General features: G+C 36.5%; 1 protein-coding gene across 5 annotated transcripts in view; it reads right to left on the bottom strand.

Annotated features, from left to right (window-relative positions):
• Stag1 (STAG1 cohesin complex component) overlaps positions 1–27,567 on the bottom strand; it is a 321,639-nt gene that overhangs the window by 236,296 nt on the left and 57,776 nt on the right. For all 5 annotated transcript variants that reach the window (XM_021171587.2, XM_021171588.3, XM_085827945.1 and 2 more), the window contains 2 exons: positions 18,834–18,935; positions 11,681–11,783 (listed from right to left, as the gene is read on the bottom strand). In XM_021171587.2, the coding sequence (XP_021027246.1) occupies positions 11,681–11,783; positions 18,834–18,862 (132 nt within the window). In that variant the 5' untranslated portion in view covers positions 18,863–18,935. The remainder of the gene's footprint in view (positions 1–11,680; positions 11,784–18,833; positions 18,936–27,567) is intronic.

The following is a 27,567-nucleotide window of genomic DNA, read 5'->3' as shown; positions in this document are numbered from 1 at the left end:
CAGGGGGAGGAGGGATTGGATAGGGGGTTTGCGGAGGGGAAACCGGAAATGGGGATTACATTTGAAATGTAAATAAATAAAATATCCAATTAAAAAAAAAAAGAGGGAGAGATGAATCTAGTTGTGGAGAACTTAAAATTATACAGAGAAATGTGGAGGATTTCTCATTGCAGACATAATAAACAGTACTTGAGACAATTTCCATTCCTAAAAAAGGAAAGAAATTGGAGAGATCCTACTTTAGCAACTTAACATCACACCGGAAAGCTCAAAAACAAAATGAGGCAAACATACCCAAGTTGAGAAGAGGGCAGGAAATAGTCAAACTCAAAGATCAACAAAGAGAATGATACAAAGAGTTGTTACAAAGCCAAGAACTGGATCTTTGAGAAAATCAACAACAGAGATAAGCTCTTAACCAAACTAACTAAAGGTCACAAAGACAGTATCCAAAATAAAATCAGAAATGAAAAGGGAGACATAACAAAGCATGGGAATTAAAAAAAAAAAAAAATCATTGGATCTTACCACAACAGCCTGTACTGGACAAAACTGGAAAATCTAGATGAAATAGATGTTTTTCTAGACAGACACCACATACCCAAATTAAACCACGATCAGGTAAACTATCTAAACAGTGCCATTAACCCTACGGAAATAGAAGCAGTCATTAAAACACTCCCAACCAAAAATAGCCCAGAGCCAGATGGTTTTAGTGCAGAATTCTAACAGATCTTAAAAGAAGACCTAATACCAATACTCTTCAAACTATTCCACAAAATAGAAACAGAAGGAACACTACCTAATTCATTCTATGAAGTCACAGTTACTCTGATACCTAAACCACACAAAGACCCAACAAAGAAAGCAAACCAACTTCACTCATGAATAACAATGCAAAAATACTCAATAAAATCCTTGCAAACCAAATCCAAGAACACATCAAAACCAGCATTCACCACAAACAAGTAGGCTTCATCCCAGGGATGCAGGGATGGGTCGATATACTAAAATCCATCAACATAATCCACTATATAAACAAACTCAAAAGGTCACATGATCATTTCATTAGATGCAGAAAAGACTTTGACAAAATACAACACCCCATGATATTAAAAGACTTAGAAAGATCAGGAATTCAAGGCACATACCTAAACATAATAATGCAATATACAGCAAACTAACATCCAACATCCAATTAAACAGCCAACATCCAACAGCCAATTAAATGGAGAAAAACCTGAAGCAATCCCATTAAAAATCAGGGACAAGACAAGTCTCCCCACTTCTCCCTATCTATTCAATAAAAAAAGTTCTACCTAGAGCAATTAGACAACAAAGGGAAATCAAGGGGACACAAATTAGAAAGGAAAAAGTCAAAGGTATCATTATTTGTAGATGATATGATAGTATACATAAGTAACCCAAAAAAATCTATCAGAAAACTTCTACAGCTGATAAGTTCAGCAGAGTGGCTGGATATAAAATTAACTCAAACAAATCAGTAGCCTTCCACTGTACAAGAGATAAATGGGCTGAGAAAGAAATTAGGGAAACAATACCCTTTACAATAGTCACAAACAATATAAAATATCTTGGTGTAACTCTAACCAAGCAAGTGAAGAATCTGTATGACAAAAAACTTAAGTTCCTGAAGAAAGAAATCGAAAACCTCAGAAGATGGAAAGATCTCCCATGTTCATGGATTGATACGTTTAACATAGTAAAAATGGCCATCTTACCAAAAGCAATCTACAGATTCAATGCAATTCCCATCAAAATTTCAAGACAATTCTTCGAACAATGGAAAGAGCAATTCTCAACTTCATATGGAAAAAATGAAAAATCCAGGATAACGAAAACAATTCTCAACAATAAAAGAATGGCCAGGAGAATCACCATCCCTGACCTCAAGCTTTACTACAGAGCAATAGTGATAAAAACAGGATGGTATTGGTACAAAGACAGACAGGCTGATCAATGGAATAGAATTAAAGACCCAGAATTAAACCCACACAGATATGGACACTTGATCTTTGACAAAAAAGCCAAAACCATACACTGGAAAAAAGAAAGCCCTTCAACAAATGGTGCTTGTTTAACCTGCAGTATGCATGCAGAAGAATGCAAACTGACCCATATTTATCACCTTGTACAAAGCTCATGTCCAAGTGGATCAAGGATCGAGACATAAAACCGGATACACTGAATCTAATAGAAAGAAAGTGGGAAACAGCCTCAAAGGCAAAACTTCCTGAACCAATGGCTCAGGCTCTAAAGTCAACAATTTATAATATTCAAAGAACTCAAGAAGTTAGTCTACCAAAAACAAACAAACAAAAAAACCACCAATTTCAAAATGGGTTAGAGAGCTAAATAGAGAATTCTCAACAGGGGAATCTCAAGTGGCAGAGAAGCACTTAAAGAAATGTTCAACACCTTTAGTCATCAGGGAAATGCAAATCAAAACAACCCTGAGATTCCACCTTCCACCAATCAGAATGGCTTAGATCAAAAAGTCAAGTGATGGAAGATGCTGGCAAGAAAAGAGGAACACTCCTCCATTGCAGGTGGGATTGCAAACTGGTACAGTCACTCTAGAAATCAATCTGGCAGTTCCACAGAAAATTGGAAATGGTTATTATACCTGAAGACCCAGCTCTACCATTCCTGGGCATATACCCAAAAGATGCTCCAGCATATAACAAGGGCACATGTTTTGATATGTTTGTAGCAGCCGTATTTGTAATAGCCAGAATTTGGAAACAACCCAGATGTCCCTGAACCGAATAATGAATACAGAAACTGTGGTTCATTTACATAATGGAATATGATTCAGCTATAAAAAGGAAGACATCATGAATTTTGCAGGAAAATGGATAGAACTAGAAAGTATCATCCTGAGTAAGGTAACCCAGACCCAAATGGACATGCATGGTATGTACTCACTGATTAATGGATATTACAGAAAAAGTACAGAATAGCAGTGATACAACTCACAGACCGTAGGAAGCTTAACAAGAAGGAAAGCTCAAGTATGGATACTTCAATCCCACTTAGAAAGGGAACAAAATAATCACAAGAGGCAGGAAGAGGGAGGGAAGTAGATGGAAGAAGGGAGGCACAGGGGAAAAGGGGACAGAATCAGCTATTGGAGGAGACAAGAGAGAAGCCCAGAACGCCAGGGGAATGAATGGAAATATGCAGCAGTGTAGGGTAGGGGGCAAAAGACCCTCTAGAAAGTCCGAGAGACTTAGGATATGAGAGACTCCCAGGACTCAATAGGGATGACCTTAGCTGAAATGCCCAACAGAGGGGAGACCACCTCCAGTAGCTAGACATAGCCTGCAGTAGATGCACAGGGCCACCCACCCATCTTCAAAATTTTTGACCCAGAATTGTTCCTGTGTAAAGGAAATTCAGGGACAAAAATGGAGCAGAGACTGAAAGAAAGGCCATAAAGTGACTGGCCCAACCTGGAATCCTGCCCTTAATCTTGTAGAAACATGTTGCCACGGGGAAGGGGGATGTGGGTGGGGGTGAGGTGGGGGTAGCAGTCAGAAGGATCATACTCTCAGAAGCAAAGGAAAAGGGGACGGGAGTGAAGAACTCTGGAAGGAGGGACCAGGAAAGGGGGGGCGGGGCAGGGAGGACAACATTTGGAATGTAAATAAATAAATAAATAAAGTAATAAAGAAGGAAAAAAAAGAAACCTGAAGATATTCAATATCCCTATGTATCAGTTAAAAGTGCAAGTTAAATTTATCTTGAGGTTTTGGGATTTTTATACCAATGAGAATGACTAAGAACCAAAAATCAAATGCTGGCAAGGATCTGGGGAAAGATAAACACTTAATCATTGATGGCTGTAATGCAAATTGGTACATCCTACAAAAATTAGTATGAAGGTTCCATGCAAAGATACAACTTGATCTACAATATGATCCATCTATACTGCTGCTAGGCATCCAACAAAAAAAACTATATCCTACTATAAAAATATCTGATCATCCATGTTTATTGCCGCTCTATTCACACTAAGTGGAAACAGATACAGCCATAAACTGATGAGTGGACAATGAAAAGAAGGTACATTTACACAGTGGAATACTATTCAGCAGTTAAGAAAACTGAAATTAAAGACAGAGCTGGAAATAATCATTCTGAGTACAGTGATCCAAACTCAGAAAGATAAATGTTCTGTTTTTTGTTTTTTTTTTTTCTCATTTGCCTTGAATCTTTAAATAATATGTGCTACATCTGGAATACCCATAGAGGTCAAGAAATCAGAAGACGCAAAGGTGAGTGGGTATGCTCAAGACAGGAGAGATGGAACAAAGGGATACAATGTGTTAAAGCAGAGAATAATAGAGAAAGGGTGTATAGTGTAGAGGGGATAGAAGAGAGGAGGAGGATGGAAGGCAGGAGGGAGAACTAACACTAAAGACTTATTGAATTTTTCATATGAAAACCTCCTACTGGCAAAGATTCTTAAATATATAAATTTATATAATTTCTTATATAAATACATATATAGAGTTTCAATGGAATTATCCAAAATGCAGCACAAGTGCCCATACTAGGCACCACAGGATAACAAGTAAAAAGACCAGTGTCAGGAATGGGTTGTCTATTTTGGAGAATTTGGTGAGTACACCCACCCCACAGACCCCCAAACATTACAGGTCAATGTCAATGTTTTTGATCACCCACCAGAACTTGACCATAGGATGTTATTCTGAAGACAGAATATACTTAAGTACTAGAACAAGGAGAAATCAAGCTGGTATTGACCCATAGTTTCATCCCTACTGTCTAGCTTCTACAGTTCTGGAATTTCTCTCCACTACTAGAGGAGAGAAAAAGAATCACCAATCTTATTCAAGTGTGAACCTTAGCTTAAAAAAAAAAAAAAAAAAAAAGGCTGGGCATGTTGGCGCACGCCTTTAATCCCAGCACTTGGGAGGCAGAGGCAGGCGAATTTCTGAGTTCGAGCCCAGCCTGGTCTACAGAGTGAGTTCCAAGACAGCCAGGACTACACAGAGAAACCCTGTCTCGAAAAAACAAACAAACAAACAAAAAAACAAAAACAAAAACAAAAACAAAAACAAAGACCCAGACTAGCAAGACATGTCCGCTGATGCAATAATGACACAGACATAGCTCCACCAGTTAAAATCTGTAGCTGGCACCATTATTGAGGCTCTCTAGGGAAGAACCTACTACTAATTAATAAGCTGATAAAAAGACATAGTATTAAGCTGAGCTCTAATCATTTAATATTATCCCCACATACTAGTGTAAACCCTCATCAGAGAAGCTTTCTTTAATTCAGCAGATGGCAATTAACAGGGAGAACCACAACTGATGAAGGTGCAAAGAAACAGAGACTAGAGTGCTCCAGCCCCTCTACCAAGGGCTGAAAGACCATGGCAAAATATGGAGCAAAAGTTTATAAAAATCATATGTGGTGAATGACCACGGGAAACATTGTTTTTCTAGACATAGCAGGGAAGTTGTATATATGAATTAATACCAATTGAGACAGCATGAATAAAACCTGGGCAGGATTTAGCCCAAATGAATCACTCACTCACTCAATCAATCAATCGGTCAGTTGGTCGGTCAGTTGTTCAGTCAGTCAGTCGGTCAGTCAGTGAGTCTACCTACTCACCTAGCATGGAAAATGGAAGTGGGCATGAAGTCTAGCCCCTGGTTAAAAGCTACTTGTAGTGGACAGTTGCTGTGAGGGAGACAGTTTTCATTCTTGGGTAGTCATGCCACCATATAATTAAGACTACTCATCCAAAAGTATACAAGCAGCATAAACTATGTATACTGGGTTTTTGTTTCCCTCCCTCTCCAACCCCCCAAAACAGTGTTTCTCTGTGCAGCCTTGGCTATCCTGGCTCTCTCTGTGTGACCAAGCTGGCTTCAAACTCAGAGATCCACCTACCTTTGCCTGCTGAGCACTGGAATTAAAGGCATGTGTCACCAACACCTAGCTTTGTTCTGGATATTTTTTTTTTTAAGCACAAAGTTGGGTGAGTAGAGAATTGGGGAAGGTTCTGGAAGGATTTGGGAGAAAGGTAAATATGACCAAAATATATCAAATGAAATTCTCAAAGAATTAATGAAAATGAAAAGAAAAATTGAAAAATAATATCTAAAAAATACACTTAAACCAAAAAATGTTTTAAACTTTATAATGAAAATTACAAAATGATGATAAATCAAGATAAAGGGAATACAAAATAGTGGAAATATATCCCACATTCAAAACTGAAACAGCTGAGCAGTGGTGGCACACACATTTAATCCCAGCACTTGGGAGGCAGAGGCAGGCTGATTTCTGAGTCTACAAAGTGAGTTCCAGGACAGCCAGAGCTACACAGAGAAACCCTGTCTCCAAAAATAAATAAATAAATAAATAACTGAAACAAATAATACTGTAGAACTATTTCCAATGCTTCATACAATCAACAAACTACTTATCAAAATACCAGAATTTTTCAAAGAAATACTGTAATTCTAAAAATGGAATGATACCGGAAAAGACTGTGAATAGCCAATGCAATCCTGAAAAAGAAAAGGACAAAGTAGAAGCCTCAAAATACCTAACTTCAAAACACACTATAAAGCTATATAATAAAAGAGCACATTAAGGGCCCCCTCAAAAGTAATATAGACAATGAAACAAATCAAGAGTCCAGAAATAATCGGTTTAGTTACTTTAAAATTATATTTTCCAGGATCGTACATCGGAGAAAAGAGAGTCAACACCTGGATGTATATGCAGAAAGATGAAACAATCTCTAACCAGTTATAAAAACAATGTAACAGATTTAAACGTACAACCAAAACCATTAACCAGGCAAAAAAAAAAAAAAAAAATATATATATATATATAAGAAAGACCTTGCAACAATAATAAAGACTTTTTGGGAAAGATCTCAAACCACATGTAACAAAAGTACAAGAGAACACTGGGATCATGTCAAACTAAAATGCCTCTACACAGCAAAAGGAAGCAATACAAAACAAAAATACATCTCGTCAAATGGGGAAAACCATTTTCTAATTGACTGTAAGGCTAATATATAAATTATATAAGTAATTCAAATGATCCAAATTAAAAATAAACAGAAATAAATTTTTAAAAGAGGATATCAATAGACAAACAATAGGTAAATGAAAATATACTTACTATGACTGACTGATCAATGGGAAATGCCAATCAAAACCACTGAAAGATACCATCTCACTACAATGATGTCTGTTACTAACAAGATGAAAAATGACCGACACAAATGAAGATAAAGAAACTGGATAATTCTCATATACTTTTGAAAGAATATAAATTAGAACACTAACTATAGAGAAAGTATAGAGATTTCTTACAAAATTAAACTAGAAATCCCTATATCTCAGCAATCTCATTACTAGATATGTATATTAGAAGAAAGAGAAATTATATTCAAAACACATCTAACAATATTCCTACACTTAATGCAGAATTACCTGTAATAGGCCAATATACACAATCAACTTAGCAGTCTACTAACAAGGAAATATGGTGTGAATACATAAAGAAGGACAGAAGCCTGGGATTTTGATTTTTGGGGGGGTGGAGGTGGAGACAGGGTTTCTCTGTAGCCTTGGCTGTCCTGGAACTCACTTTGTAGACCAGGCTGGCCTCGAACTCAGAATCCACCTGCCTCTGCCTCCCAAGTGCTGGGATTAAAGGCATGCACCACCACGCCCAGCTTTTTTTTTTTTTTTTTTTTGGTTAAGGGATTTTTGATAATAAGAACCAACCTAGAAGACTACTCTATCAAGTGAAAGAAAATCAAGCACAAAATAACACCTACTAAATATCCACAGAAGTTTAAACAAAACCTCAGAATGAGAGAGGAACAATGGTTAACATGGGCTGGGAAGGACATGTGGAGGAATAATACAAAATTTGATTAAATTACAATTAGAAGGATTCAAGTCTAGTATTCTATAACATAGTAGTAAGATGACTATCATTAACAATAAATTTATAATTTAAAATAATTAGAATACACTTTTGAACATGTTTACCATAAATTGTTATGTCTAACATGATAAATACATTAATAGTCTGAATTAGCCACTTTATATTGTATGTATGTATCAAAAACATACTTTAGGGCTCAGTAAAAATCTTCAAGAAACCTGAGGGAACAAGCTAACTAGTTAGTCTAGGATATATATATACAAGCTATAGATTCAACTGAAAAACCCTACCTCAATGAATATGGTGGAAAGCAATAAAGAAGACTCACATATGAATTTTGGGCACAGATGTACCACACAAAAACACAAGCAGAAACAAGCACCAACATACAAATAAACGTATTTGTTCACATATGTACACAAATCACACTCACATACAAAAAGAAAAGTATCACATAAGTATACAAGATTATTATATGCTAACTAACATTTTCAAAAAGAAATTAGAAGGACTGGCAAGAAGTCTCAGTAGGTAAAGGTACTTGCTGTTAAGCCTAACCTCTGAATATCTTTCTTGGAACCCACACAGTAGAGGGAGAGAACAGACTCCTGCAAACTGACCTCTGACCTCCATAGGCATGTTTGTACATATACATAAATGCGTGCACACACCCTAAAAAAATGTAAACTACCAAAAATAATAACAGAAATAATGGAAAATGTAATGAGTAAAATAGTTAAAATTGTATACCAACCAAAATTTGAGACCACTCAAAACAGAGATGCTGTATAGGAAATGTCTTATCATTCTTGAAAATAGGTTTTCTTTGACATGACTCAAATATGATCATTCTGATGACCACAGATTTCCACCAAAACTCTAGTCGTATTTGGTGCAACAAAAACAGGTAATCATTTAGATATACAAAACTTTAAACCAAGAACAGCTCGCTGAGGCTTAGCTGTATACATATCAAAATTAAAATACTACCACAACCTGCTCAAGAGGTGATGAAGGGAAATGATATAAGCAGTCTTTAATCTGAAATCTTTAAATTGGAAAACAAATTTCCAAGAGTCCCAGAAAATCGACGTAACCTGCCTATACTCTCAGCACAACCACATGGTCGCACGAGCAACTAAAAAGATCTCCCACTAATTACAAGTTTCTTCACTCTTCCCTAAATGTTTGTGTAAGGAAAGCTATATGAACAAACACTTCTTCAAATAAGTATTTTAAAGACTACAAAACATGTCTTTCTCCAGTTTTTGCCCTTTAAATAAAGGTCATACAGGAAAAAAAGTATACAAGTAGCAAGTGCAGTCAGATGGAAGCTGACTTCTCCCGTGTTTGGTTTGAAGGGTGACCCTAAAACAGAAATTCTAGGAAAAGGGAAATAACAACCACATTTTGAAAGATCATATTGAATAACTCACTACAAAAGATCTATCCATCAGGCCAGGCTCAGCAGTTAAGAGCACTAACTGCTCTTCCAGAGTTCCTGAGTTCAATTCCCAACAACCACATGGTGCTCACAACCCTCCATAATAGGCTACAATGCCCCCTGTCTACTGTGTCTGAGGACAGCTACAGTATGTACCCATACACATAAAATAAATTAATCTTTGTTTTAATCTACCAATCCTCCTATGTACACAATAAGTGGTCAAACATTGTAGCTGTTTGAATAAGAACAGCCTTCACAGGCTCATATATTTGAATACTGAGCTATCATGGAGTGACACCAGAGAGGGATTAGAAGGTGGTGTCCTGTTGGAAAAATTATATCACTGGTGAAGGGCTTGAGAAGGTCCAGGCCATTCCCAGTGTCTCTCTCTTCTCCTGCTGCCTGAAGATCTAAATGTAGAACTCATAGCTACTTCTCCAGCACCATGTCTCGTATGTGCTACCATGCTCCCTACCATGAAGATAAGGGACTGAGCCTCTGAAACTGTAAGCCAGCCTCAGTTAACTGCTTTCTTATGTAAGAGTCGCCTTGGTCTCTCTTCTTAGCAACAGACCACTAAGACAAATACTATTATAACCTTAAATTATACGAGGTAGATTTTATCTGCTTTAAGAGTATGATGATAGTGACTAAAGGATGTCCCTTACTTCTTTGTTTTTACAATTGTGATACTTTATACTTTTGTTTTCGTTTATTCCAAGCTAATAAGCTAGTTGCTAAGTTTGGTCATAAAACCCTAATTTTCCTCACCTTCCTGTCTTGGACCTAGTAAACAAAGATAAATTAAAACTTCTATTACCATGTGTTGTCTAAAAGAAACTCCTAAGATCCTCCTCTTAACAAAGAAGGGTCTGTCCAGTCTGCAGAGCAGAGTGACATAAAAGTGAGAACAAGAAGAATGCTAACACAAACAAGTCTTAATGAGCTTCCCCCACCAATCTAAAAGCACCATATATCTAATGTTTCCAAAACATGCCAAAAGAAGGACTCAGATTGTAGATAGCTAACTATGATTAAGTTCCTGAAAATGAAACAAATTAATTGGCACAGAAGGTCTTTAACCCTTCTCCCATACCTTGCCCTATGTATGCATTCAGTTGTGATAATTATAACAAACCATTAAAACAGTATCCCTAAATTATGTGAAAGGAGTCTCCCTAAATTCTTTGAGCTGGTCAAATAAATCTATCAAATCCAAGGGGCAGATTGGAAGAATCTTATATAGACAGTTGATTAAAGGCACAGGGAAAACAGAGAGGACTTGCAAATGAAATTAGGGAGGGGGATGGTAAAAATATTGGAGACTGAAACCTCAACACTGACATCAGATGCTATGACAAAAGTGAAGCAGTGTGCAGAACTCCTAGCTGGTAATTAATGCTAGAAACTGACAGCTTGGTTTTGGTGGAGAGAAACACTCACACCTTTTGATGACAAAAAATGCTTCCAATGCTGATTGTGAGCTGAACAGACGATAGCTTATTCAAATTCAAAAACACATAAACTCAAACAGTTACAGAAGAAATGTCTACATTTATCTTTTAAAATGGCATAGGAAGAAAAAAAAGGTGGAGAGATGAATCAAAACCAGCCATACTGATATATCTTTTGAAGCTCAAAATGAAAATACAGGAAGGTTTATGCTACTATATCTTCTATAAAGAAAGCTAAGATTTTCTGTAAGAACTTTCAAAAAAAAATTTTTGCTACAATAGCAAATCAGATCACAGATGAATAAAAATGTAATATTAACATGTTAATATATTTGTACTCTCTCTCAAAGTTTATTATACTTGAATGCTAACTGAAGCACAAGACTCTGTAAAGATGCCTCCCAAAGTAGTGACACCTTGCACTCTTCTAAATTTTCAACTCATGAATCATTAAGCCTATTTATTAAAACTTGCCTCGATCTTTAAAATACTACTATCAAAATGCACATTAAGGAGCTACCAGAAGGAAAAAAAATGTTGAGGGCAAAGAGCAATATGCCTTAACTGCAATTCATTCAACATTCCCTCTGTGCTTTCAAGTACAGACAGTGTACAATGCTACAAATTTCCTTCTCTAAAACTGCTAAGCCAAAACAAAGTTCCCAAGAATCTCTTCTGTTACAGAAATAAAAAGCATAAAATATTAACAGCATTAATACTAGAACTGACAAACAACGCATTTCAAGCTTGTTTATGGGAAAGCATTGAAGCATAAAGACAAAATATAATACATACTGGAGGCCGGCCAGGACGACCCCTTTTTCTTTTTCCTTTGACCTCTGTTTCTTCAAGTTCGCTGCCAGCATCAGAGTGGGCAGTAGTTTCATTAGTTGAATCCCTAGAAAATGCCAGATTATTGTAGTGAACAAATTAACAAATAAATATAATGCAGACCTGTTCTACTACTTCCCTTACTTAAAACACTAACAAGCAGCACTTTTAACATTTCTATTTTCAGAAATTCAATAAACTAAAATGCATACACTCCCTATCCAATGTCACATATCACTAATAAAATTTATCCCCTAAATAAAAAGGAATAAATTTAATGTGGAAATGACACCTACTAACTCTATAAAATATAAAGTATGACTTGAAAAACTAATTCTGTAAGAAAGAAAAATGGCTTGAAGGGAAATTTATGAACTCGTATCAGTCTATCAGTGTATGCTAGCAAATGTTTAACATGTGCTTCTTTAAAAGAGCAGCATCTGAAAGATCAATAGTACACAAATGATGTTCAATAATAAAAACTAAAATCATCTTGACTGTAAATTCCACTCAGCCAACTGGATGCCTTTCTTATGACTATTTTTTTTTTTTTTTTTTTTTTTTTTTTGGTTTTTCGAGACAGGGTTTCTCTGTATAGCCCTGGCTGTTCTGGAACTCACTTTGTACACCAGGCTGGCCTCGAACTCAGAAATCCACCTGCCTCTGCCTCCCGAGTGCTGGGATTAAAGGCGTGTGCCACCGCGCCCGGCTTATGACTATTTTTGACAAACTCTTATTGGTGCTCTTTGGAATGACTAGGATAAGTGCAATGAAAGAGACACCTGTTAGAACAACTTGGCAGTCAATAGAGTGACTTCTGTGCTGAGTCACAGAACAGCTCTCAGTACGGAAACATTATTTCCAACTTGAGAGTTATCCCAGCTGACTCTCTGATGCACCTTTACCTTTCCTTCCACATCAGTAACAACTTATCATTTTGTTACATGCACAACTAACAAATGAAATCATTACATGTAGAATTTGCTGGGGGGTTTTTTGGTATAAATATTCTCTCAGTAACCAATTTCAAACTATCAACATGCCAACACTAGAAAGTGATAAACAGCATATGATTAAAATTTAATTCGAAATAAAGCAAAAAAGAAAATCAACTTATACCACATGTCTGAGGTAAAAAATAAACTCAAGATAACAATAAATAACTTTGTAATTGTGAAATGGTAAATTTTGGATATTTTATATTAGCGTGATTTCTTTTTTTCTTAATTTCACAATATGTACATGTGTGGTGTGCAAGCATGTATTCATTCCACAGTACTCTTGCCTGTGAACACTTGTATTTAACCTCTAAGCCATTAACCCAGACACTGATTTACTTCATTTTAACTTCATACAATTAAACTTTTTATAATCGCTATATTGTACTAAATTGGCTTACAAAATTCATAAATAGTCCATCTCTGATTCTGACTAATCAACAGCACTAAATTCTTTAGAAAATTGAAATAAAAGAAAGGCTGCACACCCACTAGTAAGTCCACCTCACAAATGTCTCAATGTGCTTCAAATTCAAAACTAGAATTAAATCCATTTAGACTTGACTTGCTTCTGGATCTATATCCAGCTATTTTCCATCTATATCCATCTATAATAGCTATGTTCAAAAAACAATTTTACTTTTTTTTCCAGGTAAAACAGTGAATTTTATCAGAATTACATAGAGCAGTATAAACAGTCTATAGAGGCACTTACACCATGTAGGACAAAATGAAAATCTCCCCAGCAAACGTTAACTATATATATACACCCTTAAAGAGGTGAGTGGCCTTGTGAGCCACTACCACCCCAGCAAACATTAACTGCCTATAAATCCTACAGGAAGAGACAGGGTCTCATGAACTCTCTCTCCTAGCCTTTAGCTACCGATAACTGTTGGGAAAGTTAGAGCCTTATGACACCTCTCTACTAGTAATCTTATTGTTTCCTTTTGGATTTTGTGGGAGAGGGGTAACCTTCAAAAAAATCTGAACTATTAGCAGTTCTCTATCCATCCTTGATCTAGTTTAGTCATTCTTATTTATTCCAATTCTTCATTTGCTCTTATTCTTCATTACAGTACAAACAAATTCTCATGTGGGTTAGCATAAACTGCTCTAAGGATGTTTTAGGAAAACATATGCATAAAAAATAAAAAACTTTTTACTATCTGAGTTTTATAAATGAGATCATCTAATAAACTGATCCACAGTCACAGATCTAATACATGATAGAGGCAGTTAAATTTCAAACAAAACTTGAGTTCTTGGATTTCTATGGGAGGATACTGACATGCAAATGTTTTGTATTGATGTTAAGTGGACAAACTAGCTCAAAGCTTCTGACATTAGAGATGCTGCACCACAGCCACAGGAGAAAGCCAGCTTCATCGTACAGTAAGCCAGCCATTAGTGAGATTCACCTGTGCTGGAATAATACACTTTCATAACAAAAGAAATCAGCAGGGAAGTACTGATTAAAGTCAACTGCAGCCAGTTTTAAAAATCAAAATACTGTTGACAGCTTGTACACTTTTTTGTATATATGCTTACTTATTAGCATGCAGAGTAAGTCCTTAATAACAAGAGTGGGGAAGTCTTAAGAACACAAGAAAAAGCCGTACTTTCCTCACCTCAGCCCTCTGTCTCACTCTGGACCATACTACTAACAGTCGGATTAATATCCTTCTACAGTGGGGAGGCAGGAGTGAGTGGTTATGAGTCCTTGGTTCTTGCACAGGACCCAAGTTCAGTTCCCAGCACCTACAGGGTAGCTAACAACTCTCTGTAAAGCCAGTTTCAAGGGATTTACCTTCTGGCTCCCACAAGCACCAAGCATGCATGTGCTACATATATACGCATAAAGGTAAAACACTCATAATACATATTTATAGAAACAATGTTAAAATTAAATACCTATTAAAATATTTTCTATGTGTGTATACACAATAAATATATTTCAATGTGTATGTATATATACACATATATGTGTGTGTGTGTGGATAGATAGATAGATAGATAGATAGATAAATAGATATATGCATATCTATGTTTCAATTTAAGTCTTAAGTAGCTGAATATTTTCCAAACTACTAATACAATAAACACATGGGGCTCCATAAAGTTAATATAAGGCATGCAGAATTTATTTGAATATTCTTTTATCAATGACCACCCAGGATAACTGCAGTATTGCACTATTATAAAAGTATCTGAATCAACTATCCACATAGATAATTTAGTCACACTACATATCCCAAGTTCTATTTAAGATGGATACAGCAGAAATACTGGGACAGTGATACACAAATTCAAATTTTGAACAGTTTCTTTTCAATCTCTATAAATGGAGCACATTCACATTTGCAAAATTATAGGACATCAGCTATAATTATATAATATCATGTTATATCTTATAAAATTGTCATCTTCACCAGTCGATTTAGCAACTTAGGCTTATATACTACAAATTCTTCCTAACACATCTTTCTAGTGCTAACCATTCTACTCCTGTAATTACTACACTGTATTCACAGTTATTTATTAATTATACATATCTTATTATGTTCTCTTTACCAACCCCTGAAACCTCAGTTGTTTCCTGCTGGTAGGGGAGAAGTGGAAGACATTTCTTAAGTGACTTGGAGGTCTTTATGATTATTATTTATCTCTATTCACAAGCCTAACTTCATATAACTCTCAAAAAATTAATAATAAAGAAGTTACGGCTGGGAATGGTGTGAAGTAGCAGAGTGCTTGTCTAGCATGTGTGAGGCCCAAGTTCAATTCCCAGTACTGCCTCACCTGTCAAAGTATTAAATGTGTTAAAATTTTCATAATACAACCGTTTCCTGCATAATGCCAGTAACTATATATTTATGGCATTATGGTTCATTAATACCTACAAACCCAATGACAGAAAGGCATGAGTCTATAGGGATACAGTATTTGTTGAGAGCTAGGATACTCACAATATAAATATATAGTAACATAATATTTTGACACTGCTTAATAATAAAAAAGACCAATTACAGAAAAATCCATCAGTAATTATACTATGTAAGCCAAGACTATAATAGTATGGTTAATCTGAAAAATGGTCTTTGTGTCTTTCCTATCCTCTGATTTTTTTAAATCACTATTACTGAAAAACTAAAAAATTTAAGTTTGAATCTAAAAAAAGGCTTCTGGCAGAGGAAATAAAGATAGCACAGCACTAAGGAAGCAGTATGGATACTGTTAGCTTTTTTGGCCAAACATACAATAATAATTGAGAGTCAAACATTACAGAGCAGAAAAGATATGGACAATGTGGAGGTTCCATGAAAAATATGAGTGTGGCTGGGGGTGCTTAGTACCACCATTAAAAAAAAGTACGTGCACTGCAATGTAACAGCAAGCGATGAGTTACTGGCTGTCAGGAATCAACCTCCTCACCCATTATACCTACACAGGATTGACAAGAGAACCTAGAGACATATTTCTCTGAAGAAACTCCAGTTGGCTGCTCAAAAACTCCATGTTCAAACAGCCTACAGGGCCACTTGGGAATCTGAGTGAAGTTGCAGTGGTGGCCGATCCTACATCATTTACATAATGTTGGGTTTGCTGGTATGCAAATATGAGGTAAAGAGCAAATGTGAGGTATTTTCATGGATGTAAGAATCATGAGGGCTTCCAGGGGATTTCAAAGGAAAGGGGAGACACATCCTTGTCAGCAACCACTGACAAGGAGCTGAGGGAAGCTGTGCAGGTGAAGCTGAAGCTATAATGGAGACAACATAGTCAGAGATGCCAAGAACATAGAGGAAGCTCCAGGTCCAGCAAAATCAGTACACAAGTGTGGCCATAAAAGCAGCAACTGACGAAGCTCTGGTGTTCATAACACTACCATGTGCTCAGAATTACAAACATAGAGCTATAGGATTTAATGTTTTGCTGCTGGGTTTTAGTCCTACTTTGGTTTAATTTCTACATTTTGTTTTCCTATTTACCCTATTGGGAATAGGAATTTTTCTTGTGACACAGTATCTTGGAAGTGGGTAAATGAGTGTTTGGACTTATAACTGGTTTTGTTTTGTTATCACATAAGAGATTTTTAATCTGAACAAGATTGACGCTGAAACAGAAAAGACTCTATGGGTTATTGAAACAAAAAGAAATATGCATTTCGCATTATGAAATGAGCATGAGGAACCAGAGGAAGAATTTTATGATTTGAGCATTTCCTAAAGTCCTGTATCTTAAAGGTGTGGTCACTAGCCTATGGCACTAGTAAAGATGGTGGGTCCTATAAGAAATGAGACCTAGTAGATGCATATCAATGAAGGGGATGCTGGAGCTACAACTTTCCCTTGCTCTCTGTTTCCCAGCCATATGGAGTAGACAGGTTGCTTTACCCGATATCCCCTACTATGATAAATGACCTTACCACAGGCCAAAAGATCACACAGGGAACAAGATCAACTGATCCTAAGATAAATCTCTGAAACTGGAAATGGGAGGGGAAAAAATCCTACTTCCAAGTAGACTGGTTCAGACATTTTTGTCACAATGACAGAAAGTTAGTACAACATCGTACATAGATAGATGAGTAGATTACATAAGATAATAACACAAACACGAAACTTAGACAAGTGAGTACTCTTTAAAAGGCTTATTAAATCTTATCCAAGAATACCCTCTCCAGCTGCCTTATTCAACCAAAGCGCATTCATCCAGCTCTCAGATTACCACTATGCAGTTATAGATTTACAACTTTGTGATTTTTTAATGACAAACCACAATACTTAATACTAAATATTAACACTACATTCTTTTTTTAAGTACAAATATCACTCAAATAAGTCTGCTTCAAATTTTATGAGTAATTATGTGGGGGACCTGTCTAATTATCTAGTAAGTATGCTACAAGTGGGGCATACAACTATATGACAGAAAAGCTTATTACTTTCGGAAGTGGTTAGGAAATTATGTGAAATATGTTGCTAGGAAAAAAATTGGAAATTTAAGAATACAGAGAAACACCTATCCTAATTATAAAGAATCAGAGGAGTTCTGCCAGACATATATCTAAAATAAAGCATAAACAGACTGTTGGATGAGAAAGTAAGAGTTCCTAAGAACAGAGTTACAAAGAAAATACTACACAGGGATCTCCGCACTCTATATTATGCCTAAAATAAGGGGTAAAGAGGGATGGAGCAAGTACATCGACAATACTTAAACCTTATTGTCTACATTTCAAAATCCTTATAAATACAAAGTATTATTGAACTATCAAACAGGTAAAGGCACAAGAAAAGCTTTGTGTCTTAAAGCTGCTAAGAGAGAAACCAGAAGGTCATCTCCTGGAGAGACATTTGCAACTGAAATATAATCAAAGCAAGAACTACTTAGATGATTATCCTTTTATCGTAGGTCAATTAGCATTATCACATGAGACCAAAATACATGGATCCTCAATTTACAGATTGATGTAAATTATAAAAGAAATAATATCTGCCGTTATATGACTGTGACATTTTCTAAAAATTCTAAAATAATATCCAACTCAAAGTCTATCCAACAAATCTAATTATCTCTCTCTCTCTCTCTCTCTCTCTCTCTCTCACACACACACACACACACACACACACACACCCCAACTGGTTTTGCCTGAGATTTTTCTAAAAACCAGAATGCCTCAATAACAGAAGGAATCTTAGTGGGAGAAATGAAAACAGTAAATGTATTTTTAAAAGAACAATATAAGACAAAGTTTAATAAATGTGTTATTTTCAATAGCAAGACTGAATATCTTGACTTTCCAAACAATACAGTTACTAGCATAGCAAAGAACAAAGAAACTGGAATCAGTATACAGGAAATAAATATAGCTGTAATTCAATTTATAACAAATCAGTATAATAACTGGCTGACCCCTGATACAAAAACATTAATACCTGACTTTAGCATCAGAAAACATGCTGACATTCCAATAGCAACGGCAGAGTAATCCCATGCCCTAATATTTAGATTTCAAATATACTGTCTCAATAACAGAACATATTTGATATATTTCTCAGACCCTGTAATACTGACTCATTTCTCTAGAAGATAAATAAAAGTGTAATACTTACTGTAACACTGGTAACTCTGAAGTAATCATTGCTGGAGAAGCTATTCCACAGTACAGAAAGTTCTGTATAATTCAAACTGGTTATTCAACCTCAAAGTCACACCTGTTAATTAAAAAAATATATTTTTAAATAAAATAAATATCATGAAATATCAATCCATCACACTTATGACCACACTATTTGATATTTATCCAAACTAATTAAAATCCTACATTTACAAAGAAGCTTAGACAAAGATATTTATTATATAAGTTTACTCATAACTGATCAAAGCTGGGAGCAACCAAGAACTCCTTTAGAAGGTTGAGTAGGTAAAAAGCTTTGGTATCCAAGTATTATTTGATGTAGAAAACAATTGCTCCAACAAGACATAGAATTAAAAATGAAGAACCTTTAAATAAAAGGAGCCATCTGAAAAGACTGCATATTGCCTAACTCTGATTACCTAACATTCTTAAGAAGGTAAAACTTTGGCCGTCAGTGATTGTTGGAAGTTAGGGTGTAGGTGGAATCACCAAGTAAAGAGGGCTGTTTGCACAGTGAAACACTTCTAAACAGGAGGTAAATATCATTGTGCATTTGTCAAAATCTGTATGATATATATCATCAACATGGCAAGTATCAATACAACAGGGTCAACACTTGTAATAAGTATACAACTCTGAGGTAACAAATGTAGGCATGAGGTACCAAACATTAGATTCCTGTATTTTCTCCACAAATTCACTGTAAATCTAAAACTGCTCTGAAAACAGGTCTGATTTTTAAAAAAAGAACAAAATACGCAGGCCTAAAAACAGGATAGCATGGATGCAGGAAACCACGATACAAAAGCAAACAAAATACACCTAAAACTGAGTGAAGTCCCCAGTCCTAAACGATAAGAATAGTTTTTTTTTTTTTTCCTTTTTCTGGTTTTTGAGAAACCTGGAACATGTACTATAGACCAGGCTGGCCTTGAACTAACAGAGATGCCTCTGCCTCTGCCCCTCTGCCCCTCTGCCCCTCTGCCCCTCTGCCCCTCTGCCCCTCTGCCCCTCTGCCCCTCTGCCTCTCAAGTGCTAGGATTAAAGGTGTGTGCCACCACTACCCTTCTGAAAGCTTTTTTTAAAAATGTAAAAACCAGAAAATTTCCAAGCAGAATATTCCAAAGTATAAAATTTGCTTAAAAAGCTAACTACAGATAGAGAGATCTTAATGTGCATGACACATCAAAAGGAAAATAAAAATTACAACAGATTTCTTGATGGAAACTATATACACATGAAGACAATTTTCAAATGCTGACAGAAAATAAGTCAACTCTGATTTATATACTAAATCATAAAAAAATAGGAAAGTAACAACACAGAAAATAGCAGAATAGTGGAGGGGCGGAGGGAAAGGGAAAGAGAAAGAGAGAAAGAGAGAAGGGGGAAGGGAAAGGTTAAGGGAAAGGGAAAGAGAGAGAGAGAAGAAAGAAGAAAGAAGAAAGAAGAAAGAGGAAGAGGAAGAGGGAGAGAAAGAAAGAAAGAAAGAAAGAAAGAAAGAAAGAAAGAAAGAAAGAAAGAAAGAAAGAGAGAGAGAAAGAGAGAAAGAGAGAAAAATAGAAAATAGAAAGGAGAAGGAGAAAGAGAAGGAGAAGGAGGAGAAGGAGAAGGAGAAGGAGAAGGAGAAGGAGAAGGAGAAGGAGAAGGAGAAGGAGAAGGAGAAGGAGAAGGAGAAGAAGGAAAAATCAGGTCTCCCTAAAAAGTAATTATTTGGTTAGTTAGCAAAATTGATCAACTCCGCCATTCCCCCAAAAAGAGCTCTTACAGAAATCCTGAATCTAAAAAAAACACAAGAGTACCTAACAAAAGAAAAAAACTCATGAATTTAAAACAACAAAACAACAACCCACAGCCTTTTGCTTACCCTGCCTACCATCCCTGATTTCCCAAATAAAAAGGCAATGGGAATAGCAGAACCGTTTCTTGGTGTAGATGCAGGTATAAGGGGAAAAAAAACACAAGAAACTTGGTCTCAAAAATGGTACCTGGTACCTGTTGAAAGGATTTTAGATATATCAGAAATACTTTCATGGAACTAGAAATAGTCTATGACCCAGCTTCTCTTCTCTTCTCTTCTCTTCTCTTCTCTTCTCTTCTCTTCTTTTAAGTTTTTTGATACAGGGTTTCTCTGTATAGCCCTGGCTGTCCTGGAACTCACTTTGTAGACCAGGCTGACCTCGAACTCAGAAATCCGCCTGCCTCTGCCTCCCAAGTGCTGGGATTAAAGGTGTGCGCCACCATCATCCAGCTATGACCCAGTTTCTTAAACTGTGGCTCATAACCCCGTCACATAACGAAATGTAGGATTATGAAAAATTGGCAAGAATATTCAAAGATCAAAACTTAATCATAGACAAAAATCAAATATGCAATAAATCTGAGGTGTTTCTGACAGCACTTACCCACACTACACTGTACAACTTTAATTTAGCCTGGGTTGTAAACATATATTATGTACATTTTTTAATGCACTACCATTGTGGCTGAGATGCCAAGAAACACTATCTGAAACACCTTGGCTCAGACTCCAGACAGTAACTGTTATCAACTAGATTGTTTTGAACTGCACATACAGCATTTTCTATTCTTACAAAAAAAATTATGTTTTAGTTAAAGAAAACAGAAATTTAATCTTCTACTACTATTATTCCAAAGGTTAAGTATCAAATCAGTGTATCCTTCAGCTTGAATGATGTCTGAATTTTAAAAAACTGCTTTTTGACTTGCTGCTTTGAATTTTATTTTTAAAATCATTCTTAGAATTTTGGTTTTAAATTAAAGCATAATTTCCAACTACTTATTTAAATGGCCCTCAATATCCTGCTACTCTGTACTACGTATTCCTGTGAGATGAATGCTCAGCATTAATAATTATGAAAATGAAATGTCCATTAACTCTCAAAACATAAAACATGCTTTGGTCCTTCAATCAGAATTTCACCTAAGATTTAATATATCATGTAAAAATAAAGACCCTTTACAGTACGTAAACTTGGTTTTCTATTTAAATGTATATATTAAAATTTAATATATTTCTTAAAATTAAATATATATAAATATTAATATATTTCTTTATAAGTTATTTATCAACAAATGTTTGGTTTGTATGTCTATCTTACATACCAATAAATTTCTTAAACAGAGGGGACAACTGAAAAAAGTCCAAGCCTAGACTGTGAAATGACCAGCAGACAACCAAAAAGGCAAGCTTAAAAATAAAAACTGAATACAAAAATTCTAGAATTATTATCTACATACATATGCATGCTCAGAACTGGGTACCTGCTTGATGTCAAAGAAAAGAATAAACTGGAATCTCTCAATAACTGCTAAAGTTTGTGTTAGTAAAATGTCAAGATAAAAAGCAGACAGACCCACAAGTAACAAGATACTGAAACAATGAATATTTTGGATAATAAACCAACTTATAAACAGAACCTATTTTCCACTTTGATTTCACGTCTTCAGTGAAACCTGTCATATTACTTATTTGTTAATCAGGATTAACATCTGACCACCAATAAGAAAGATAATCTTTGTTTAAGAAAAATATTGTGCATAACTCTTAGTAGACATCCATCATCAAATCCGTGAGGCTATGGTAATTTACAGAATTCAATGTTTAAGGTGCCCAATTTTAACAAAAACCATTACAAGATATAATTAAAATAGGATGAAGGACCCATTTTCACTTAATAAAAATTCCTTAAAGAATCACAGACATTGCATACAGGAGACAAACATTCCAACTATCTCCAAGAAGACATTGAGAACGAAGAAAATTGGAGAGTTTATGACAGAAAAATTCCACTGTCAATAAAAACAGAAATCTAAACATCTAAAAAGGTCAATGGACACAATGTGGATATGATCAAACAAACTGACCAAAGTCAGGGAGGATCCTGAAAGAATTAAAAAGGGTGTGGGGATGCTCAGTGGGTAAACACAAATAAACGGTTATTTTATTTTGACTTCTAAGTCCTGTTTTTGGATGACCCATGACTGATTGAATCATCAAGATATGATGTTTTCTTGCAATGTCTTTGGCTTGGCAATTAGGTACAGTCAATTTAAAACCAAACAGTTTTAGTTTTTATCTCCCAAATTAAAAATTCACTTTAGTGAACATGTAAAGACATAGGAAACTGTACAAAACTCAGCAATCTTTATGTACTTAGGAAGCAGTGCATAATAAATGCAAAGAGGCAGCATCCTTAATCATCAGGGAAATGCAAATCAAAACAACCCTGAGATTGCACCTCACACCAGTCACAATGGCTAAGATCAAAAATTCAGGTGACAGCAGATGCTGGCGAGAATGTGGAGAAAGAGGAGCACTCCTCCATTGTTGGTGGGATTGCAAGCTTGTACAACCACTCTGGAAATCAGTCTGGCAGTTCCTCAGAAAATTGGACATAGAACTACCGGTGGATCTGGCAATACCTCTCCTGGGCATATATCCAGAAGATGTCCCAACCGGTAAGAAGGACACATGCTCCACTATGTTCATAGCAGCCTTATTTATAATAGCCAGAGCTGGAAAGAACCCAGATGCCCCTCAACAGAGGAATGGATACAGAAAATGTGGTACATTTACACAATGGAGTACTATTCAGCTATTAAAAAGAATGAATTTATGAAATTCCTAGGCAAATGGATGGACCTGGAGGGCATCATCCTGAGTGAGGTAACCCAATCACAAAAGAACTCACATGATATGTACTCACTGATAAGTGGATATTAGCCCAGAAACTTAGGATACCCAAGATACAAGATACAATTTGCAAAACACATGAATCTCAAGAAGAACGAAGACAAAAGTGTGGACACTTTGCTCCTTATTAGAATTGGGAAAAAAACACCCATGGAAGGAGTTACAGAGACAAAAAGATTGGAGCTGAGATGAAAGGATGGACCATCTAGAGACCGCCATACCCGGGGATCCATCCCATAATCAGCTTCCAAACGCTGACACCATTGCATACACTAGCAAGATTTTGCAAAAAGGACCCAGATATAGCTGTCTCTTGTGAGACTATGCCACGGCCTGGCAAACACAGAAGTGGATGCTCACAGTCAGCTATTGGATGGAACACAGGGCCCCCAATGTAGAAGCTAGAGAAAGTACCCAAGGAGCTAAAGGGATCTGCAACCCTATAGTCGGAACAACAATATGAACTAACCAGTACCCCTGGAGCTCGTGTCTCTAGCTGCACATGTATCAGAAGATGGCCTAATCGGCCATCAGTGGAAAGAGAGGCCCATTGGTCGTGCAAACTTTATATGCCTCAGTACGGGGGAACCCCAGGGCTAAGAAGGGGGGGGGAACGCAGGGGGGGGTGTTGGGAGACTTTTGGGGTAGCATTGGAAATGTAAATGAAGAAAATACCTAATTAAAAAAAATAATGAAAAAAATAAATAAATACAAAGAGGTTAGAAAGCTCATATTAAGTAAATGAAATTTCAGTATATTTAATGTGGATAATTTTCTTCTTCTTTAAAAAAGGAGTTGGGTGGTGATGGTGGTGCATGTTATTAGTCCCAACACCTGGGAGAGAGAGGCAGGTGGATCTCTGAGTTCTTTTTTTTATTAGGTATTTTCCTCCTTTACATTTTCAATGCTATCCCAAAAGTCCCCCATACCCACCCTCCCAATCCCCTACCCACCCACTCCCCCTTTTTGGCCCTGGGATTCCCCTGTACTGGGGCATATAAAGTTTGCAAGTCCAATGGGCCTCTCTTTGCAGTGATAGCCGACTAGGCCATCTTTTGATACAAATGCAGCTAGAGTCAAGAGCTCCGGAGTACTGGTTAGTGCATATTGTTGTTCCACCTATAGGGTTGCAGTTCCCTTTAGCTCCTTGGGTAATTTCTCTAGCTCCTCCATTGGGGGCCCTGTGATCCATCCAATAGCTGACTGTGGGCATCCACTTCTGTGTTTGCTAGGCCCCGGCATAGTCTCACAAGAGACAGCTATATCTGGGTCCTTTCAGCAAAATCTTGCTAGTGTATGCAATGGAGTCAGTGTTTTAGAAGCTGATTATGGGATGGATCCCTGGATATGGCAGTCTTTAGATGGTCCATCCTTTCCTCACAGCTCCAAATTTTGTCTCTGTAACTCCTTCCATGGGTGTTTTGTTCCCATTTCTAAGAAGGGGCAAAGTGTCCACACTTTGGTCTTCGTTCTTCTTGAATTTCATGCGTTTAGCAAATTGTATCTTATATCTTGGGTATCCTAAGTTTCTGGGCTAATATCCACTTATCAGTGAGTACATATTGTGTGAGTTCCTTTGTGATTGGGTTACCTCACTCAGGATGATGCCCTCCAGGTGCATCCATTTGCCTAGGAATTTCATAAATTCATTTTTTTTAATAGCTTAGTAGTACTCCATTGTGTAAACACCCTTCTCAATAGTCACAAATAATATAAAATACCTTGGCGTGACTCTAACTAAGGAAGTGAAAGATCTGTATGATAAGAACTTCAAGTCTCTGAAGAAAGAAATTAAAGAAGATCTCAGAAGATGGAAAGATCTCCCATGCTCATGGATTGGCAGGATCAACATTGTAAAAATGGCCATCTTGCCAAAAGCAATCTACAGATTCAATGCAATCCCCATCAAAATTCCAACTCAATTCTTCAACGAATTAGAAAAGGCAATCAGCAGATTCATCTGGAATAACAAAAACCCTAGGATAGCAAAAACTCTTCTCAAGGATAAAACAACCTCTGGTGGAATCACCATGCCGGACCTAAAGCTGTACTACAGAGCAATTGTGATAAAAACTGCATGGTATTGGTATAGTGACAGACAAGTAGACCAATGGAACAAAATTGAAGACCCAGAGATGAACCCACACACCTATGGTCACTTGATCTTTGACAAGGGAGATAAAACCATCCAGTGGAAAAAAGACAGCATTTTCAACAAATGGTGCTGGCACAACTGGCGGTTATCATGTAGAAAAATGCGGATTGATCCATTTCTATCTCCCTGTACTAAGGTCAAATCTAAGTGGATTAAGGAACTCCACATAAAACCAGAGACACTGAAACTTATGAGGAGAAAGTAGGGAAAAGCCTCGAAGATATGGGTACAGGGGAAAAATTCCTGAATAGAACAGCAATGGCTTGTGCTGTAAGATCGAAAATCGATAAATGGGACCTCATAAAATTCCAAGGCTTCTGCAAAGCAAAAGACACCGTCAATAAGACAAAAAGGCCACCAACAGATTGGGAAAGGATCTTTACCTATCCCAAATCAGATAGGGGACTAATATCCAATATATATAAAGAACTCAAGAAGGTGGACTCCAGAAAATCAAATAACCCCATTAAAAAATGGGGCTCAGAACTGAACAAAGAATTCTCACCTGAGGAATACCGAATGGCAGAGAAGCACCTGAAAAAATGTTCAACATCCTTAATCATCAGGAAAATGCAAATCAAAATAACCCTGAGATTCCACCTCACACCAGTCAGAATGGCTAAGATCAAAAATTCAGGTGACAGCAGATGCTGGCATGGATGTGGAGAAAGAGGAACACTCCTCCATTGTTGGTGGGATTGCAAGCTTGTACAACCACTCTGGAAATCAGTCTGGCGGTTCCTCAGAAAATTGGACATAGTACTACCGGAGGATCTGGCAATACCTCTCCTGGGCATATATCCAGAAGATGTCCCAACCGGTAAGAAGGACACATGCTCCACTATGTTCATAGCAGCCTTATTTATAATAGCCAGAAGCTGGAAAGAACCCAGATGCCCCTCAACAGAGGAATGGATACAGAAAATGTGGATCTCTGAGTTCTATACCAGCCTGGTCTACAGAGTAAATTCCAGGAGAGCCAAGGATACATGAGAAACACTGTCTTGAAAAACCAGAAAAGGGAAGGAAGAATGGACGGACGGACAGAGGGACGGAGGGAGGGATTTTTTTTTAACTGATTAGAGGTAGAAAATGACAGTTAAAACAGCAGTTGTTTTAAGATCTTTGTAGATCTTAAGATTTATGCAATGCATCTTCCTTTTTCACAAATGTCTTTTTTTTCTTAATAATAAAATAATTAACTTCCTATGGACAGGTAATTTTTTTCTATCTTATTCACTGTTATAATTATCATAAATAAAATTTCTTAAACATCTGATTAAAATAACTAAGTGTGCTACTCATGAAAGAAATGTGAATCAAAACTACCACAGCTTATTTTAATGATACTAGCTATCAAAAAAAGATAAAAGGAATTCATGCTGGCAAGGATATGGAGAAAGAAAATGATGCAGCTGTAAATTAGTCTAGCAATGGAAAACTGTAACACACACACCAGAATAACCAAACTATTACACCGTCTAGTCATCCCACTGAGTATATATCCAAGAGAAAGAAAAGTCAGTGCGCCAAAAAGATATCGAAACTCGGTTGACCTAATTGTCTATAAATAGAAGTATCAATATAGAAAATGTGGTATGCATACACCATGCAAGGTAGGGTAAGTCTAGTTAATGGTAATGTACTGAAAATGTTAAAACATCTTGAATAATTTTCAATGTTATCACCATAATAAAACTATAAATGCTTGAGGCGATGGATCTGTTAATTACCCTGATTTGGTAATATATGCATCAAAACAGAATGCCCCATAAGCATACTGCATGTGTGTGTAAGGAAAGTACTCAATGAAATAAAGGACTATTGAGAGATTCC

This window comes from Mus caroli, unplaced genomic scaffold (genome assembly GCF_978045245.1).
Source record: "Mus caroli unplaced genomic scaffold, Mus_caroli_1 scaffold_11, whole genome shotgun sequence".
Classification (NCBI taxonomy): Eukaryota; Metazoa; Chordata; class Mammalia; order Rodentia; family Muridae; genus Mus; species Mus caroli.
Note: the sequence above shows the minus strand (reverse complement) of the source record. Positions and strands in the feature narration are given on the sequence as shown.